The sequence below is a fragment of the Haliotis asinina genome, chromosome 9, assembly GCF_037392515.1.
Source record: "Haliotis asinina isolate JCU_RB_2024 chromosome 9, JCU_Hal_asi_v2, whole genome shotgun sequence".
In the NCBI taxonomy this organism is placed as follows: domain Eukaryota; kingdom Metazoa; phylum Mollusca; class Gastropoda; order Lepetellida; family Haliotidae; genus Haliotis; species Haliotis asinina.
The window spans coordinates 38,991,559-39,011,749 of record NC_090288.1 but is presented as its reverse complement, the minus strand read 5'-3'; the positions used below and the strand labels follow the sequence as shown (position 1 = coordinate 39,011,749).

The following is a 20,191-nucleotide window of genomic DNA, read 5'->3' as shown; positions in this document are numbered from 1 at the left end:
CGACTCAGGTACCTCCGGAGCCCTCAGTTGTCCTGTTGCAAGCGGCAATCTCTCTGCCGTCGGCCGGGACACTTTGCCTTCTACCCGAAATTCCTGTGGGTGGTCGCCTCCCGTTATTCCTCCGGGAATGGGAGAGAGTCATGTCCAATCCCTGGGTCCTGTCCACACTCAGGGATGGCCACATGCCACAGTGGAAGCGAGAGCCTCCTCCTTCTACCGGGATTCGCTGGACAAGGCAGCCATAGAGATGGTTCCATTGGGACAGGAGAATACGGGGTTCAACTCCACTTATTTCCTGGTGACCAAAAAGGATGCAGGGTTCAGACCCATTCTAAATCTCAAGGGTTTGAACAATCTGATAGAGGTGCCGTCTTTCAAGATGGAGACACTGAGGTCAGTGATCTCGTCTGTGGAGGCAGGGGATTGGCTTACGTCAATCGACCTTAAAGCCTACCTCCATGTACCGATGCATCCTGAGTTCAGGAAATACCTTCGGTTTTCCTTCGACGGGGTTTGCTACCAGTTTTGCGTGCTCCCCTTTGGCATCTTTGGAGTTTGTTCACCAAACTCATGCTAGTACCAGCTCAGGTCGCCAGGACACAGGGCAACTTTTGTTTCCCGTACCTGGACGACTGGATCCTCAGAGCGCTCTCCCAACACCCTAAGTTGAGAATCCACACAGTCAGTGATGGATATTCTCACCAGGCTAGGTTGGGTTATCAATCTAAAAAAATCAGAACTGGTGCCGACGCAGGATCTGGTTTTCTTGGGGGCGAGGTTCGAGACAACCCGAGAGGTGGTTTCTCTGTCCCAAGAGCGCATTATCAAGGTACAGAGCATAGTGTTACGGTTCCTACAGTCCCCCACGGCCTCGGCACGAACGTGGCTTCAGTTGCTAGGCAACATGGCGGCGACGGTGGACGTAGTTTGGCGTGCACGTCTGAGAATGCGTCCCATTCAGCAGGCGTTAGCACAACAGTGGTCCCACTCGGAGATCTACGAGAAGAATCTGGCTATTCCCCAGTGGTTGATACCTCACTTGCGGTGGTGGACAGATACCGGGAATCTATCCAGAGGTTTACCTCTGATGACTCCGGTACCGTCGCTCACAGTTCAGACGGATGCCTCCCTCACAGGGTGGGGAGGTGTCCTAGGCGACCTCACAGTGTCGGGACTATGGTCCGAACACGAGGCGACCTTGCACATCAATGTGCTAGAGTTGAGAGCTGTGAGGTTGGTGTTCGAACGCTTCATGGATCAGGTTCGAAGCCGAGTGGTTCGTAGCCGAGTGGTTCGTCAAGAGATGGACAACCAGACGGTGATGTCCTACATTCTGAAGCAAGGCGGCACTGTGTCTCCGTCGCTCCTTCAGGAGGCATGGCAGTTTCTGCTATGGTGCGATTCGTTCAGCATAGGGGTTATGCCTGTCTATCTCCCAGGAGTCGACAACGTGCGTGCAGATGCGCTCTCACTATGTGTTCTAACTCCCCACGAGTGGTTGCTCGATCGGGAGATATACGGGATTATCTCCCAGTTGTTCGGGTCGTTCCAGGTGGATCTGTTTGCCTCTGGAGTGACGAACCAGATTCCGTTTTTTTGTTCTTGGATTCCGGATCCGAGAGCGATTGCCGCCGACGCCTTCCAGCTGGACTGGGCGGACAGGGTCTTGTGGCCATTTCCACCAATTCCCCTGATTGCCAAAGTTCTGTCTCAGCTTGCCACCCAACCAGAGCGGCTACTAGTGCTTCTCGCGCCTCTGTGGCCGTCTCAACGCTGGTTTCCGGTAGTACTCAGGTCGCTAGCGCAACCGCCTGTACTATTACCACGGCGACCGAACCCACTATCCCAGGACGGCCAGCGTCACCCCAATCCCAGGATTCAGTGGGTGGCATGGCCACTGTCCGGAATCGTCTCCAAAAGAGCGGAATTCCTGCATCAGTTGCAGACACAATTCTGGCTTCGTGGAGGGATTCCACGTATGTACAGTATGAGGATAGATAGGCCTGTTATGCGCGCTGGTGTGGAAATAGAGGGATTCTCGATCCCTTTTCTTTGACTGTAGTTGAAGTATTGGAGTTCTTACCGTCTCGTTTAGAATCTGGCTTAGCCGCTTCTACGATTCGATGCTACTCCACGGCTATTTCAGCCTTCCACCTACCCGTTGAGGGTGCCTTGTTGGGACAAAACCCCCGGGTACAGCGTTTCTTGCAGGCGTGGACAGACTGCGTCCGGTCGTGAAATTTGTCTAGAGTGTTGGGATGGACGCCCACTCCTCTTGTTCATAACTTGGCCAACCTGTCGTTCGTTACAACTGTTAAGTTGGAAAACGGCTTATTTAGTGGCGGTTGCGTCTGGTGGACGTGTTAGCGACTCACACGTCATATTTTCAGACCCGGAACTATGTTCCATGAGGATCGGTTAGCATACGCTTACCGGATTCATATCGCCCAAAGATCGATTATTAGCTTCGTATTACTGCGCCTATCGATCTACCTGTGTCTATGCTGCCTGCGTCGTCTGATAATACATACCGTAAGGCTTATGTATTAGACGTTCTGAAACCTCTTAAAGTTGTGTTAAGAGAATAGTCTTACTCCGTAAGGAGTAACAGCTATTTTGCTGTTATGGTGGTGGCAAAGCTGGCTATCCGGCTAGCACACAGACGGTATCCCGATGGATTGTATCGACAGACTACAAGGTCTATTAACATAAAGGCTTCTCTCCCCAAGAGGGGTTGAAAGCTCACTCAGTGAGAGCAGTGGCCATGTCAAAATCGTAGGCCGCGGCTCTGCCCATTGTGGGATCTGCTCAGCGGCTATTTAGAGTCGTCCGAGCATGATCATCCGTCATTACCAACTGAACACACACTCATGAGAGCGTGCTCGGTTCGGTCAGTCAGTTCTCTGCAGTAAACAGAATAGCTCCGCTCAAGCTGTTTAAGCTTTGTCAGGTGACTATATCTGTTTGCACACGGTGGTGGGTGACTATCCATTCCCATTTAATCGGCGATGTTAGTCCCGCCCCCCTTTGGCTGGGTGCCTTACTTTACTTTCCATTTCCCTGCTTAGCTTGCTAGTGCGGTATGGACAGGGTTCAGTTTGGCGAGTGTCCCGTACGTCCAGGTCTCCAAACTTTGATTTGGGTGGGCGGGGTTTGTGTCATTCTAGCCAATGGGCATGTAAGCTTTGACAAGCGGGTCCTCATCTTTGTCACGCCCCCGCCTTGATTGACATCAGCGGTCAGGTGACCAGGTCGGTGACTTTTCTACTTCCGTGTGGTTGTAGATTCGCACTTCGATCAAATGGACTGTGCTGTCAGACAGAATACCACTCCCTATTGGTTATCTTTGGGAGTCTGTTTAATGCTTATATATACCCCAAGGAGGACTTCTTCTGAAAAAGTATTATACAAACCTGTAGAGGTTATGAATTCTTTGAAGAAAGTCCTCCTTGGGGTACAGCCACCCTCCTCCCCTCATTCTGTCTGGTACGTTCAGCATGAAAAGTGAGGTGCAAGGTAGACGGCCAGAGTTACCTGCTCTTGGCTGTGGGGGGCCTGGGAGGCCCTGTAAGGGTGGTCTCACAAGACAAAAAAACAAGTTTTTTGTTTTGTAAATATTTTATTATCAAAAATAGTTACAACTGTCGTAGGGATTTTTAATGGACATAAAAATGCTTATATGTACCCCAAGGAGGACTTTCTTCAAAGAATTCATAACCTCTACAGGTTTGTATAAATTTCTCTAGCTTGTTGATTGGTCAAACCATCACAACGTCATGTCAATCTCAAAATAGCCTGGCACATCAAGGGTATGCTTCAGAGCGTGGTAACAAAGCAAACTGAAGTGGTGTCACATAATCTTATTTTGGATTATAAATGTTTATATTTTTTACTTACCTTACCATAGGTCTATAGCATATTACCTCAAGCTTCGTTTAATAGGAGATCTGACGGAGTTGCATTCAATCTTAAATGGCTACCTCGCAATCACGACTGTCAGGATACGGAAGTATCTAGATCTCCTCACTGCGCATGCACACAGACTCCACGAAAAACTTCACTTTTACTTCAAGCGTAGTCAGTGAGTGACGTATTTGGATTGCTGAGTTTGTTTTTTTTCTCGGAGATTTAATAAAGTTTTGTTTTAGTATCTCCATGTTGTTTTTACTTTCTCCTCTGTAGTTTTATTGAGGAGTAATGTATTGGCTGGTGGTCATGTCTATTGATATTTTATTTTTTAAATCCACCAGAATCACGATTCTATATTTAATGTATTTTTAGTCGATGTCGCTTTTTCTGTGATTGACAGCGATTTCACTTGTCTATTGCATGCAGGCATAGTCCAGTCCATTTTATGATAGGGTGTGGGTGGTATTTTCCACCCTTTTCTTATTGTTTGTTATTATTTCTATTGGTTGCAGCTGTTGTGTATGACACGGCACCTTTGTGCAACTTGTAAAGGACTGAAGTCCACCAGGAACCCTCATCCTTTTTGCCGGGACTGTGCCTGCTCCTGGTCACATCGGTGTGCAGGGTGTGTTGAGTTGTCGTCACAGGACTTCAAGACTTACTTGGCGGTTGTCAAGAAGAGGAGAACCCAACAACTTAAGAAGATGTACAGATCACCAGCATCGTTTTCGGGATCTAGGCTGTCCCTCCCCTGCAACCCTGAGAGTCATTGTCATTGACGGAGACTACTACTCAACGGACAGCATCTCAGAGACCTGATCGGATTAAGACGCCGATGTCTAGTGCAGCAACCTCTGACGCCGTCCACCCAGTCAGGAGATTGGGTGGATTTGTAGAAACCGGACACCCTTACTCATCCAGACGTACAGAGGATTTTGAGGGCGTTACTGTTGCCTACCCCTGGTGTGACGCCAGGTGCATCGTCGACAGTGCTGCTGATGGGATCGTCTCTACTGGACACAGACATGAATGAATTGTAGCAGTGCAAGGATTACTGTCGTACGCCGGCGCCTATTAGTAAATCCCAAATAGCTACTGTAAGCAGACCGGCGTCGGGATTGGACATCCTTACCCTTGGAGCGTCGGGTAGCGCTGATAATGCACTGTGTGACAGGAGGAGAATGGATCGTTCCGGAGGTAGAAGGTCTCGATCCAGGAGTCATCGCAGTGGTTCATCGAGCACCTGTTGTCGCCGATGCTTTCTGTCGAGATCACCGGAACGGCGGGGTAGATCAAGCCATCGCAGACAGGGATAACCGTTCGAGGTCTAGATCGGTGTTTGCCCCTGATTACGAGGAGGATCCTACGCAGCTAGGGGATGAGGAGGGATCCTATGTACCTTTGTCAGCCATATTCGAATGGATAATGGATAGACTACCGGATTGTCCTTCTCCTTCATCAGGTGTTGATAGTGACAAGGCCATTAGGATTGAGCCAGAGTTGATGATCCCGCCTCACCCGATGGTTGCAAATGCCATCTCCTCATTGAATGAGGATTTCGTCAAACTATTGTTAAATGCAACTATAAAAGCGCCGAAAGTCAAGAAGCAAGAATACAAGATTCACGGCTTAGACTTTGCGGATTCAGGTGCAGGACTGGACGAGGCTATCAAGAGGCCATCCTCGTCAACGTCATACAGGGTTCAAGACGCTAGACTGCAAGTTATAGATACAGAATTGAGACATAGTTTGAAACCGATTTCGGCACTAGCTTCAGCCACATCGGCAGCGGCAGTGGACTTGACCGAGCAGAATGAGTCGAGGGTGGAACACTTATCATTGCTTTTCATCTGGCAAGGCAAAGTTTTACATGACTTGTTGGGCCATATTAGGACAGCCTTAGCCATGACTACTGTGCTTCGCAGAACAGGCTTCCAAGAGGCTTGTTCTTGGCAAGAGGAGTTTAAAAGGAAGTTGACAAGAGCGCCCTTTTCCTCTCAAGTGCTCCTCGGTGATGCTATACCGGACATGTACAAGGAGCACGCCGACCTGAGTAACACTGAAGTATCACTGTCGGCATTTGAAGCGCTATCCTCTGCCTTTTGAGGCAAGTCAGGACTACAGGACAGAGGCAGAAGGGAAGGGAATCAGTTAGATCAGCTTTCACTAGAGGACGAGGCCAGAGATTTGCATCTTCGGACGGCCGCAGACCAGCTGATTCAAACAGGGACGCCCCAGCCACTCCCGGTAGAGGGAGAGGTAAGCGCCCCTACTCTAGACGTTGAGGGTGCCACCTGGGTCCTCCCGCCCCCAGCTGTGCCGGTGTTCCCGACGCTAGTAGGCAGGAGAATGGAGGAATTGGCCCATCCTTGGAGATCCTTATGTGACTGGTATTTTGCATAGAGGCTACAAACTTCTGCTGATTCGTCCCCCGCCATTAACATCATGTTCAGAGGTGCGGATGTACTCGGAGTCATAGAGTCTGTTGTTGAGAGACAACATCACAGTGCTGCTGGAAAAGCGTGCCATCGAGGAAGTACCGGATCCACACCTCTTACCAGGCTTTTATTTGCCGGTCTTCCTCATCCCCAAGAAAGACTCCAACAAGCTCTGAATGATACACAACAAGCGATATCTGATAGAGCCACCACACTTCATGATGGTGTCCCTGGAACAGCTACGTTTCAAACTTACGCCGGGGACATGGATATGCAGCCTGGACATTCAAGACGCTTACCTACATGTCCCGATCTTCTCAAGGGTCATCATTACCAGTGGCAAGTCCTGCCGTTTGGCATTTCTACAGCCCCGTGGCTATTACCAGAATTACGACTCCCATTACTCGCTATCTGCATCTTCGGCAGATAGAATTTGACCTCTACATTGACGATTGTCTACTCAATCAGAGTGAACCTCAGTTGCTACGCAGACAACTGGACTTCGCCATACATCTTCTGGAGCAACTGGGGTAGCTGTTAAACAGAGAGAAGTCGCAGTTACTGCCCATTCAGGAGTTAGTGTTCATCGGATGCCTGTTCCAGATGCAGTGAAATCGAGTACCGATTCCCATCGATCTTTGGGAGAAGATCTTTCGGTTTGTGACGAGAGCCTTGTCGGAGTTGTTACGCCTAAGGGAGTAGCAGTCACTCTTAAGCCTCCTAATGTCGGCACAAGACCTAACTCGCAGAGGACGCTTGATGCTAAGAGCATTGCAATGGTTCATTCTCCCATATATACAAGTAGACGACATCGAGACACGATTGCTACTTCCAGTGCACCTGCACAGGTACCTGCGGTGGTGGATGATCCGGTCAAATGTCTGCGAAGGAGTTTGTTTGAGCGAGTTCATGCAGGACCATGAGTTGTTCGTTGACGCGTCTCTTCAGGGTTGGGGAGCACAATTAGATGAGCAGACCACCTATGGGCTTTGGTCCGACGTGGAGGCAGGTTTGGCATATCAACAACCTAGAGATGGAGACGGTAGTTCGGACGATAAGTCATTGGGCGCCTCGGCTGCGACACTCCAAAGTAATGATCGTGTCGGGCTACGCAACTGTGGTGTGGCTAATCCGGAAGCAAGAAACAACCAGATCCAAGTCCCTCCTAGATCAGATGTTTCTCTTGGCCAGTTTGTGATGCAAACCACATCGAAGCGAGAGCTGGACACATTCTGGGTTGCAGGAATGTTTTAGCCGATGCGCTCTCTCGACCAGGAAAACAGTCTCCAACCGAGTGGATGCTCCACCCGGAGAAGTTCCAACTCCTATGCCAATAGCACGGACGTCCGCTGATAGATCTTTTCGCCACAAGGTTCAACACTCAACTTCCGATTTACGTGTCATTGGTACCAGACCCAGCAGCTTGGGCAACCGATGCTCTGTCATTGTCATGGGAGGGACTAGACGTGTACACGTTCCTACCACCAGTGAGGATTTGACTGCTTTTGGTCGCGCCCTGGTGGCCAGCGAGCAAGTGGTTCCCAGAGCTATGCCATCTCGCAGGAAGAAACCCGTTCTGGCTTCCAGAGTGGGACCAGTTGCTGCGTCATCCCCACAGTCGGACGTTACACCCGGACCCAGCGAGGTTTCGTCTGTGCGCTTGGTCCATCTGTATCGGACTTTGGAGGCCAAGTGCTATTCGTTGCAAGTAGCAAAGATTATTGCCAAGGCGCATAGAGCATCTACTCGATCACTTTATGATGATAAGTGGACTACCTTTGAGAAGTTCTGTGCCGAGAAGTCCGAGAACCCTCTCACAGCATCACCCCAGTTGCTGGCTGAGTTCTTACGATACCTGCGCTGCTCGAAGAAACTCAGAGGGAGTGTGATCGGCACCTATCTGTCAGCTCTAAACACGGTGTTGGCTGTGAAAGGTGATAAGAAGGTCGCTAAGATTCCAGAGTTGATTTCGATGCTGAAGGCATTCAAACTGGAGGACCAGAAGGCAAAGTTCCGACCACCGTCCTAAGTTTTGAATATTGTACTTTGAAGGTTTTGAACATTGTACAACATTTGAGAGGTCGTCCATATGAACCTTTGGAGAGGATGTCCTTTGATTTACTAAGCAGGAAAACAGTATTTTGCTGGCTTTAGCTACAGCGGCCAAAGTAAGAAATTCACGCATTAGACGTGACCAGGGTCCGTTTTAAACAGACTGGACAAGGCATGGCACGTTTGGGACTCTTGTGGGACTTTTTGGCTAAGAATCCGCTACCAGGCCAGCCGGACAGGTTGTTTACTATCCCGCCTCTGTCGTCCATAGTCGGGCCAGAGGATAGAGAAGAACAGCTACTATGCCCAGTTCGGGCTTTGGAATTGTACATCAAGAAGTCAGCACTACGTCGAGGAAGTAGGAAGAGATTGTTCCTTCCTATTTCAACATCGATGAAAGGTGAAGTCAACTGAAACACTGTATAGCTATGGCTGAGGCAGACCATCTTAACTGCGTATGATGCTCAGAATCTTCCTCACCTGACAACTAATAATCCCCGGGATTCAGGCATCAGCGTCAACTACGGCATTGCACAGGAATTGCTCCGTTCCGGACACCATGGCGGGGTGTTTCTGGAAGTCGTTGACAGTCCTCATGAGTCACTATTTACGTGACCTGGCAGTAGCGGACATGGAGGGATTGCAGTCTTTTGGACCTCAGCAACTTACCTGTCCGGTCGCCCTTTAAGGTATGAGGATACTTACCTTGGTCTATAGGGGTCTTGTACTTACATGAGTTAAGATACTGTACCCCTCCGGTGGTTAGTACGTGACCTACTACTCTCGTTTTGTTCCAGTTCCCTATTGAAGAGGATGTTGTGGCAGATCATCACACTTGAGTATCAGTAGTGGTCCGTCTGCCCCGAGGCATATGTGGGAATCTACTACATGCTACAGGTGCTCGGGAATCCGTCACAACCGTCCTAGCTGTGGTATCCATATGCTATAGACCTATGGTAAGGTAAGTAAAAAATTTATTAAAATCTAAATATTTTAGATATTTAAATACTTACCTTACCATAGGGCGGTAACTCCCTCCCAGCGCTGGATGCTCCTCCCCACTTCGGATTCTTCGGACCGGGAAGTAAAAGTGAAGTTTTTCGTGGAGTCTGTGTGCATGCGCAGTGGGGAGATCCAGATACTTCTGTATCCTGACAGTCATGATTGCGAGGTAGCCATTCAAGATTGAATGCAATTCAAATCCGTCAGATCTCCTATTAAGCAAAGCTTGAGGTAATATGCTATAGACCTATGGTAAGGTAGGTATTTAAATATCTAAAATATTTAGATTTTAATAATATTAACAGAGCAAAACCTGCAGTCCGAAATACATAATGCTAGAATATACTTCTCTTGATGAGATTTTTCCGATCACTGCATCAGAATTTATCCTGAAAATCACCAATAAATCTGATAGCTATTTCTGGCTCTGTATAAGAGACAAACACACACAGAGTAATATTTATCCCTGCATATAAGACAATGGAAAGCAAAAGCAAATTAGAATTGAAATGGTAAACAAACTTGTCTAGTGATGTTTAATTGCAAGCCTACTGTCTTTACTGACAAAGTCATCTTCTTTTTTGTTCACTCAAAGTCATGTATGATGTCGTTTTCTTTCCCCCAGAAAACACATTCCATAAAATTGGAACCCATAGATAAACCAACCTCCTTCTACAATAAGGAGGCCCAGATCTAAGGGATTTCCCTGCAATGCAGCTGTTGCAGGATGGAAAGTTAAGAAAGTGAGATGCTTGTTTATTTCACAAGTGTTGTGGCAAAGGCCATTTAAGAAACCTCATGTGAATAGTTAAGAATTTTTGTGAAGGCATCAGCATTACAGTGATGTCCCCTGCTTAGTGTCAGGTCCCTCTCTGCCATGAGCAGCAAGTGCCACCTGTTTTTTTTCTGGTGTAACAAGGTTAATGGTTAAGGTTGCACCAGATGCAATTATGGATGATTTCCTGTAGAAAATCTCCAGCAGATTTGTCCAAGAAAACATGCTAGCTATTCTTGGCAGGCCTGGACAAAGGGGAGATAATTTGAAATTTCTTACCTCAGGTTATCTCCCTTGAAATAGTATGGACATGAGAACCGTACCAGTGTTCTTGGGTTTTACTGATGTGGTGAGCAACTGAGACCTGCATTTCTTCTGGACTTTCCACCCACATTTAGCTGATACACTGAAATATTCAAAGCAACACACTCATATGTATATCGACACTGATAATTGATGGTAGACTTATTAGTCAATTTGTCAGTATGTGTATGTATTCTTTAATTCAATCAGTATGGCACTTAGGGAAACATCTAAGGATTCAATTTGACATCAGCTGATGGACACAGTCCTTCATGTGATCATGTTTGGTGATGAGTGAATTTCTTTGTACTGATGTTCAGTATGAAAGTTTTGTAATGTTAATCTAGGCTTGGTCAAGCACTGTTAGTATTATAGATTTAAACTTGCTATATTTCAGATTACATAAAACACAAGACTTGCTATATGATAGTACAAAAGACTTCCTGGAACTGCGCTACCAGGGCCGAGCCAACGAGCGGGGATGGATGGCGGAGAAGGATGACTTACTTCGTGAGATGGACGAGTGTAAACAAAGACTAACTACCAGTGGGAAGGACACAGTCATCAACGTCACTGATGCAGGTTACGAGAGAGGCCACTATGCTGAAGAACTTCAGGTATGCAACCATCTACGTTATCAGGCAACTCCATGTAGTAATGTTTGCTTTATGGTGTGTTTTTGTCTTTTATTCTTGTGGGAGATTTTGTAAACATTACTTCTGACTTACTAATCACCTGTGACCTCCCATTCAGATAATGTAACATTGTTCCTGTTTCCGTAAGTACGTAATGCTCACAAATGCTAATTGTTTCCTGAATAATTTTGTATTTAGCTGACTTGTGAAAATCAAGACTCGCTGACACATGTCAGATCTCATGTCCAATTTGAACCCTGTGATTAGTGTAAACACACTAGTTATACCCCCATACTCACACTGATACTGGAGTATTGTGTTGTGTTCCCACCACCACCAGTCTCTGGAGTACCAGTTGCAGCAGTCCCAGAAGGTGGGGGACATGTACCGGGAACAGGTCATACAGCTAGAGGACGAGCTGTCACGCATCAGGGAGGAGGGCGACGTCACGCGGGAGATATTCAAGGTAACACTCATGCCCCTTCCACGTTTTGTTTATTAAGAAAGACAGGTTTTTTTTGCATGTGTACAAAACCCCTTTAGTTTATTGAAAAAATAATTTGCTTGCACAACTAAATGGATATTGCACAGTGCCGTGGGACTAGTAGGTTCAAAGGTTTATTGTATCTGACATTGTACAGTTGGTATTTGTATGACTGCATGACATACACAGTATACAGAGATCTCGCAGTTTGCTTTTCCAACAGTATGTATTTGCAATGTCTTTTCCGAGAACCAATTTATTAGGTAAAGAACTATGAAATTTCTAGGATTATCTTTCTGGTTTATATTAATATATACACACAGACTTTCATTCACAACAAATGTTTTCCTTCGTTATTCAATGACAAAATTGCCTACTGTAATACTTTCAGTTGTTTAAAAACAAAAATAAAATCCTTGACCATGCAACCTAATTTTAAGATTTTGCTGTCATCAGAACCCTAACATCTATGTTTAGGGACTTTTAATGTAGTATTAGATAGGATTCATTTGCACAATTAGTGTCACTCACTCACCAAATATATGGCAGTGCTAATACATGAATAGCAATATATTTCAATACATTGACATGTTGCCATGGAAACACTGGAGAATAAAAAATGAGACTATTCATGAATAATTAGATTGTTAAGTGTACTTATCCTTCTTCTCCTCTTACTTCTCTTCTCCTATTCCCGATCATCCTAATCATGCTTTTCCTCCTGTTTTTTTCTTACTTCTCTATTTCATTATAATCTTTCTCATATTCATCATCTCCTGTTTTTCTCTTCCTTCTCTTTTTCATCATAATCTTTCTCATATTCATCATCTCCTGTTTTTCTCTTCCTTCTCTTTTTCATCATAATCTTTCTCATATTCATCATCTCCTGTTTTTCTCTTCCTTCTCTTTTTCATCATAATCTTTCTCATATTCACCATCTCCTGTTTTTCTCATCCTTCTCTTTTTCATCATAATCTTTCTCATATTCACCATCTCCTTCAAACTGACTGATTAGTTGCTGAAATCACATGTGTTGTGACATGTTGACACATAGTACCTGTTGTTGATGTGTAGGATCGGAGTGACAAGATGACGAAGCGCCTGCAGCTGATGAACCAACGCTACGCAGACCTGGAACGGCGGCGCAATCTGGAGGTCGAGGGCTTCAAGAATGACATAAAAAATCTTAGAAGCAGACTGAAAGATGTCGAGAAACAGTTATATAAGGTAAGCGCTACTTTATTTAAAGTTTATTTCTTTCGTCTTTGCAATATACTTTGTAATATAGTATATATAATTAGTATACAAATTAATTGGGTGGTCTTTGTTGTACTGAAATATGGAATAGACTGATGCCTGATAAGATGGCGTATAAATGATCATGAATTAACTAGCTTTTGTTGGGTCCAACTTCTAGTGCCAGTATTTAGAGCATACCAGATTAGAGAGGTGCCGGTTTTGAAAGCCTCCATTGTAGCTGCATTGATCAGTGTGGCATTGATAATAACCAACACATGTCAAAAAATCCGACAAGACTTGAAACTGTCTCTCCTAAAGCTCTTGTCTTTTCATTAAGAAATTCTCAGCATCATGACTGACCTACTTTTACTATGTAAAATTAATTATACACTTGGAATATATGTATTTCTTCTGTAATTCAGTGAATACAGAATGAAAGTTACTACATATTGTTAGGACTGAGGTCATTACTGCCTAGATACTCTAGTCATGGTGTGGGGGGAGATAATTTGTACACTATGTTTCCTTATTATCTCCCTTTGACCACTATTTCTAGGTTACACGGCACCAAATGTTTTCCCACAGACTTCTAAAGTAACCCTATATTTAAAAAAAAAATATCCAGGCTATCAACAGCCATTCCATGTACATATGGGTACAGTCTGGCCTTTAAACTACAAAACTGCAATGCAACACAAATTCTGTCCAGCTTGTCCGGTGATTTTTCTGAGCACAGGAAGTGGAACACATCAACCCCCATCTCTGCACCAAATGTCACCTGCTTCAAAATGTCTTTGCACACAATAGCATAAGTCATGGTGATAGAAATGACAACACTATATGCTTCAAATTGTGATCAGTTTCAGTTACTGGATGGATGTGTATTTAAAACACATAAACATCTTACACTAATTCATCCAGTCACAGCTGTTAACAGGCCTTTGTCCGCTTCAGTTGTTTCCATACGGTCATCACTTGGGGAGCATGTGATTCTGATATAGTGTAGTGGAACCTCTAGTCATAGTGTAGGGGGAGATAATTTGTACAGTATGTTCCCTTATTATGTCCCTTTGACCACAATTTCTATGTACTGTCTCTTCAATTTTCAAAACCTGGACTGCACTTTCCTAACTTTGAAAGTGGAGATTTTTAAACTTATCCTATCTCACATTATATAGTTCTCCTCTTCCTCAATGACCATGTGTGGAAACATGCTATGAGCTAAGGTGAATCAAATCTTTCTGGCCTCTGACAACCTGACTTCTGCCCCCACCCCAACTTAGACACCTGTCAATCATCTCTGCAACCGTGCAGCATGCTCAGATGATCATGTGATGATCTGTCCCTTTTATTCTCTTCCTTGTCGCTACACCATGTGAATATGTGTATGTTCTGTCTCCCACCTGTCACTTAATTTCATCATGGGGAAACGTCTTCTCGTATTATATCATGGAATGGACACAGGATGAGTGGCTGACAGGGAGCGCCGGAGGTTTCTGAGGGTCCTTCATCATCTCTACATTGAAGCAAGATCGTCCTACCAGCTCACCATACATCACCATCACCGGACAAAGAGACTGCTGGCATCGTTTCTCTTTCTGGAGTCGTATTCATTTTACCTACAGTGACAGTGCGAGCTTATATATGGTGATCACTCCAAATGCAGTGATTATATCAAGTTCACTTCCTGTTGGTTAGTGTTTCTGCTCGTGTACCGTTCTCATTTGGTGTCCAACTTCTCATTCAATGGTAGGTCTTCACTTCGTTTTTAAGCCTACGATAACTCAGACACGATGCAGGTTGCTGTTTCTGTGTCCAAACTGCACATGCTCGTGTATTTAAGTTGGACCAATGCAAATTATGGAATGGGAAGTGAATTTACATTATGCAATATGAAGTAGAATGTTATTGTACTTATTACAAACAGTGCTTATGGGTCATAGATTCATTTCAGTGCATCGCTTTCCCACAGGACAGAGCACCGCATTGGTTAGACCCAGCACTTTGAGCCAGTGCGTTGTTTACCCCCAGTTTGGCGCGTACTCTTGGATTGCCTGGATTGGTGCTTACTCTCAGTGTTCCTGGGAATGGAATGTAAAACTTAAACATGACAACTTCTTATTTATTGCATAGAGAGACGTTTTGACGTAGGTTCTAAGAGTGAATACAACCAGAAGATGAGAGATACTGTGAATCACGAAATTTTTGCGTCATGATATTTTTGAGAGTGGCAACCAACAGACGTTTTTGTGTCACAATATTTTTGCGACTTGCATAATTCTCAAAACATAGTTTAGTTTGACAGTTTCAAAGCTTACTTGCATCTGAAAGTTTTATCTGAAGTAATCCAATCACATATTAAAGTTTGCCGCTAATCTTGAACACCATTTAGTGGAGTACTTCTGCATGTATGCAATCAGTGATGTTTTCCTAAAAACAACACTTGCTGCATAGGCCATATAAGCTTAAAACAGTTCAAAGGGATTAAATTAAATGGAATGACTCTAATAAATTGGCACTGATGAAGGACCAGTTTAGTCAGTGTCAGCGAAGCTGTTGATCTCCAGATAAGTGTCATGAAAGCTATCCACGCCAACAGTCTCCAAGAAATGTGTGTTGCGTGGTTGGCGCCTGTCTGGAGTATCAGACATAGTGATTGAGTGACTTTTGTTCAGGTATCCATTGTTTGACATGTGACACCTGAGTACAAGTAAAGCTAGTAATTAGTCATTCTCCACGTTGTTGTCATTGCTTAATATGTGTATTGCCTAGATCTATTGTTAATTTATATGAAGTGGTGAATAATAAAGCGAAGATAGGACAGGTTGTTTGCTGATTACTCATTGCATTCTACCAGCAAATTGCATCATGATATTTTTGAGAGCTTAAGTCATTCGCAAGAATTTATACATGGAATATTTTAACAACAGCAGATTAACATTAACAACAATACAGAGTGCTAACTCATAGAGTGCACAGTTCTGTCTGGCACTTTCTCCTTTGGTGGGGAGGTCTACATCTACTTCTTACACTCTACTGGTGTCAAGTGCGGCGTATTACCCTGCCATTTGGTTATGGACCACTGCTTTATTCCAGTGTGTCGTTTACCTCTGCAGCGTCAATTACATCGTGCAGAGTGTCGCTTGCTCCCAAAGAAGCTCTTTATTCAGAACACTGCTTGCCCCATATTCGGCACTTTTGTCTAGAGCATGCTCATTCCTGGTTTGATGCTTGCTTACAGTGTGCTGGTTCTTTGCAGTATTACCGTTTTGGTGCTTACTTTTGGACCATCAGGGCCCCGTTTCACAAAACTCTCGTAAGCCAAAGATCTCGTAAGTTTTCTCGTAGCCATTATGCCTCCTACACTGTAACATGAGATACGGATGCTACGAGAATAGTTACGAGATCTTAGGCTTACGAGAGCTTTGTGAAACGGGGCCCTGGCTTGGGATCATGATGCCCTAACCATTCCGTGGCACAACTTCAACCCTTACGATTTTCGGGCGGTGGCCCTTCTTTCTCTCATCCTACTATACTGTAAGTAACTCAGCAGATGACACTGCTTTTGGTTGCGCCTACTGGCCGGCCAGCAGTTGGTTGTAGGGCTTCAGACTTGCTGAACCAGATCCGGTACCACTTCTCGATCGGCTCAAACTAATGGTTCAACTGCACTCTGCATGGATATCTGCTCACGCTCCATCTTCATGTTTGGCACAATTACATCTGTCGCGAACAGCTAAAGGATACTGCCATTACTGTAGTGTATCGGAGCTCCACTAGGTCACTCTATGTTCACAAGTGGAAGAATTTTGAAGTGTATTGCAAGATGAAGGGCACAACATCTCCAACTATGGCATCACCACAGAAAGCTCAAAGGTTCTACATCTACTCACCTGACTGCCCTTAACAGAGTTATTGTGATGGCCTTGAGTGTGAAGGTGTCCATGGCCCCAGAGCTCCAATCTCTCATCAGATTTTAGAAGTTTGCTGATCAGTTCCCGAAATTCCGGCCTTCAGCTTGGGATCTTTCCCTTGTACTTGATCATCTGACCTCAGCAGATTACTTGGAGGAGAAAGATTTTCGAGCATGTCACATTTAAGACCCCTTTTTTTTGTCTATTAGCTGGTTACAGCTGATGGTCTTTCTGAGTTGCACATTTTTTTATGTTTCTTGGGTACATTTTGAGAGGTCTAGACATGCCAAGAAGGCATGCCAAAGTGTTCCTTGGTTTGTGGTGGGTTTTTTCTTGCCAAGAATCAATTACCATGACAGCCGGACTGCACATCCACAGGCATCCACAGGCTGTGCAAGCGACTATTAATCCCATTATCCACTGCCTCCTTCTTAGAAATCTCTCAACTGCCATGGTGTTTTGGATGACATCTATGATCCCGCGTGCATATGCCTTTACTGACCTTCCTCCACCTTCAGTGACAAGACCTCATGAGACTGTGGCATTCGCTTCCAAAATGGCTCTTCACAGGAACTGTTCCCTCCAGGCCATCATGGAAGAATGCTTTGGCAGACGGATAGTGTGTTCACCTCGCACTGCCTACAGGACGTCTCAGTAACTGATATGGAACATCTCATGTAATTTGATCTCTTGGTCATAGTGCAGCAGTTGTTGTCGACCAGCATTCGCAGATGAAGCAATCCTTCCTATCCGTTGGTTTTGCTCTGTACCTACTAAAGATATCGATGTAATCCACGTCTCGGTATGTTTTTAGATCATTCTCGCCTAGGGAACTAGGCCGTGTCTGCACTCTCATAGCTATGCCTTCATAGACTGTGAGGCTAGTCTTTAGTTACATGCAGAGATGATCGACACTCTGCTTATTGACCTCTATTCTCCAAGCAGTCATGTCAGTGAAGTGTTGATTTCTGATTACCTATATGGTTTTCGAAGCGTTCTGCACCTAAGTCCTTTCTCTCCTTTGGTAAGTTAGGGAGATTGGTACTGAATGATAAACTAGTTGAACTACATGGTTTTTCCCTCTTTCACCGCCTTCCAGTGTGTGTCTGTGGGGGTAGTTTCAAAGCAGGGACTGACAGATCACTGGGGTCACCTGATAAATCATGGGGCAGCAGGTCTTACTTGCCAAACTGCGTCCTTTTGCTTGTCAAAAGTTGCGGCTGAAAACCACATTAATTCGGGAGTGCCCACTAAGGCAAAGGGATTATTTGTAACGACCCATCACAAGTGTGGAGTTGAACTATTGGATAAAGCATAATGTGAAATAGGATAAGTTTACAAAATTTTGGAAATTTTAACCATAAATTGTATATTTATATGCTTATCTTATCTCACGTGATGGATGCTCACCCAACCTGCCCCGCATCACTGATTACTGGAAGCTGCAGCGAATGAGAATGACAGGCACAGATTGTCATGTGATCATCTGTGCATGCTACGCAGTTATGGAGATGATTGACAGGTGCCGATGTCAGTGTGGGGGCAGAGGTCAGGTGGTCAGAGGTCAGCAAGATTTGATTCAACATAGCATGTTTCCACACATGGTCCTAGAGGAAGAGGAGAGCTGCCAAACGTGAGATAGGATAAGTATATGAATATACAATTTATGGTTAAACTTTCCAATTTGGAAAGTTTGTGACCAGTCAGCATGTTTCTGTTGTGAATATTCATCTCTGATTACACTGCTGCTGCAGGTGACTCTGGGTTTTACGGAGGACATGGACATTCAACGTCCGGATGATCTGGACATGCAGGTGCTCCGGAATGTCCGCTTCACAGCCAGCAAGTCCAAGAAAATGATGGGAGAACTGAAGAATCTCAAGGCCAAAGTTTACGGACTTGAAAGTGACCTCAAACACTTGTGACATCGTTGATAAACTTTTAACAAGTTCATTCCATAAGTTATTGCTGTCCAACCACTGTGATATGTCAGGTCAACTGCTGATTAATCAAAACAAACACCAGGTTTTTGTTAGCTGTTCAGTTTTAGTAACAGGCTCTCGTAGCTGGCAAGGTGGTTAAAGTGTTCACTTGTCATGCTGAATACCCAGGTTTGATTCCCTACAAGGGTACAATGTGTTAAGCCCATTTCTGGTGTCCCCTGCAGTGATGTTGCTGGAATATTGTTAAAAGCAGTGTAAAATCCAACTCACTCTAATAGCTTACTGTGTCTCAATCAACTTCGAACTGTGGTCAAAGGATATGAGTCTCAACAAGTTCGCTTCAAGCTTGGCCCACCTCTTCATCAATAAGCTTTTCGACCTCTTCATCGGTAGCTTTTGAAGTATCATAGAAAATTAAAGCCAGCACCCTTAAATTGTGGATGTGGTCATCAGATTTTGAATTGCCCAAATGTCTGTTGTGCATACCTTATGCTATGTTTGATGTTTGTTTAAAAAACTGAGCCCTTATAAAAAATTTTTGTTAACATAGTCGGGCAGCAGCGTTTAGTTGATTTGGTTGCTTGAACAAAGAAGAATTTTTATTCTTTCACTCATTTAAAGATGCTCTCTGAAATTCCCTTACCATTGATCGAAGTCAGCTGGAGGGTGATGTGGTACAAAACAGCCTTAGCGCTACAACTGCAGTTAATCTCTGTTTAGGTATGGGCCGTACAACCTTTGCGCTAAGATCACTTTGTACAGTGCCACCCTGTTCCCGGAGTGTCAACCTGGCATTACTTCTTGACTTCTCTGTCATGTGTCATGTCTTACATAATGCCAGCTGATTGTAAAGTGGCATACTAGTTAATGAATTGGTGGAAAACAGTTTCAGTATTTTAATTGACAACTGTTTTGAAACCGTTTTAGGACAATGTTGTCTGTAGGTTAGAAATTCTGACATTTCAGCTGATGTTCCTTGCCAGCATTCCTTTCTTTCCTGTTTAAGGGTGATCAAGTCAATGCCGTTAGGCTGATATAAAACTGGCCAAGAGGAGGGCTTGTTTCTCATTAATTGAAAATATTTGTATATAGTATTAGAATTCAGGCTGAAATTATGAACACAATTTCATGTTAAGCCTATACAGTTGTATTGAATAAATATTGATCTTTTCTTGGATTTGTTTTCTTTCTTTTAAATATTAAATTTTCATGTTTCGCATCCCTGTATTTCAAATATGGTCAGAGTTATGTCCCTTTGGATGGTGAATGAATGTTATTTTTCCTTATCCTGACTCATGCTTAATGCTTATCTCCTCTTCCTGGCAAAGGTAGTGGAACACCCAAAATCCCCTGAAGTTCCTCTCTAAAAGAAGCGGACTTAAAATTCACACTCACCCATGAATTACCTCCCTTCCCAGCACATGGTCAGCTGATCGGCCATGATACTTCACTCTCTGCCTCTTGCCCGACTAGGGCGGCTAGAGGCACCTGGGTTCC

The 20,191-nt window shown here is 44.6% G+C and overlaps 1 protein-coding gene across 1 annotated transcript in view; it reads left to right on the top strand.

Annotated features, from left to right (window-relative positions):
* The window catches only part of LOC137296122 (coiled-coil domain-containing protein 77-like), a 57,415-nt gene extending 37,550 nt beyond the window's left edge, over positions 1 to 19,865 (top strand). Inside the window, exons 7-10 of the mRNA XM_067827813.1 lie at positions 10,877 to 11,096; positions 11,455 to 11,580; positions 12,673 to 12,825; positions 18,506 to 19,865. Coding sequence (XP_067683914.1) covers positions 10,877 to 11,096; positions 11,455 to 11,580; positions 12,673 to 12,825; positions 18,506 to 18,676 — 670 coding nt within the window. The 3' untranslated portion in view covers positions 18,677 to 19,865. The remainder of the gene's footprint in view (positions 1 to 10,876; positions 11,097 to 11,454; positions 11,581 to 12,672; positions 12,826 to 18,505) is intronic.
* Positions 19,866 to 20,191: the final 326 nt, after the last annotated feature.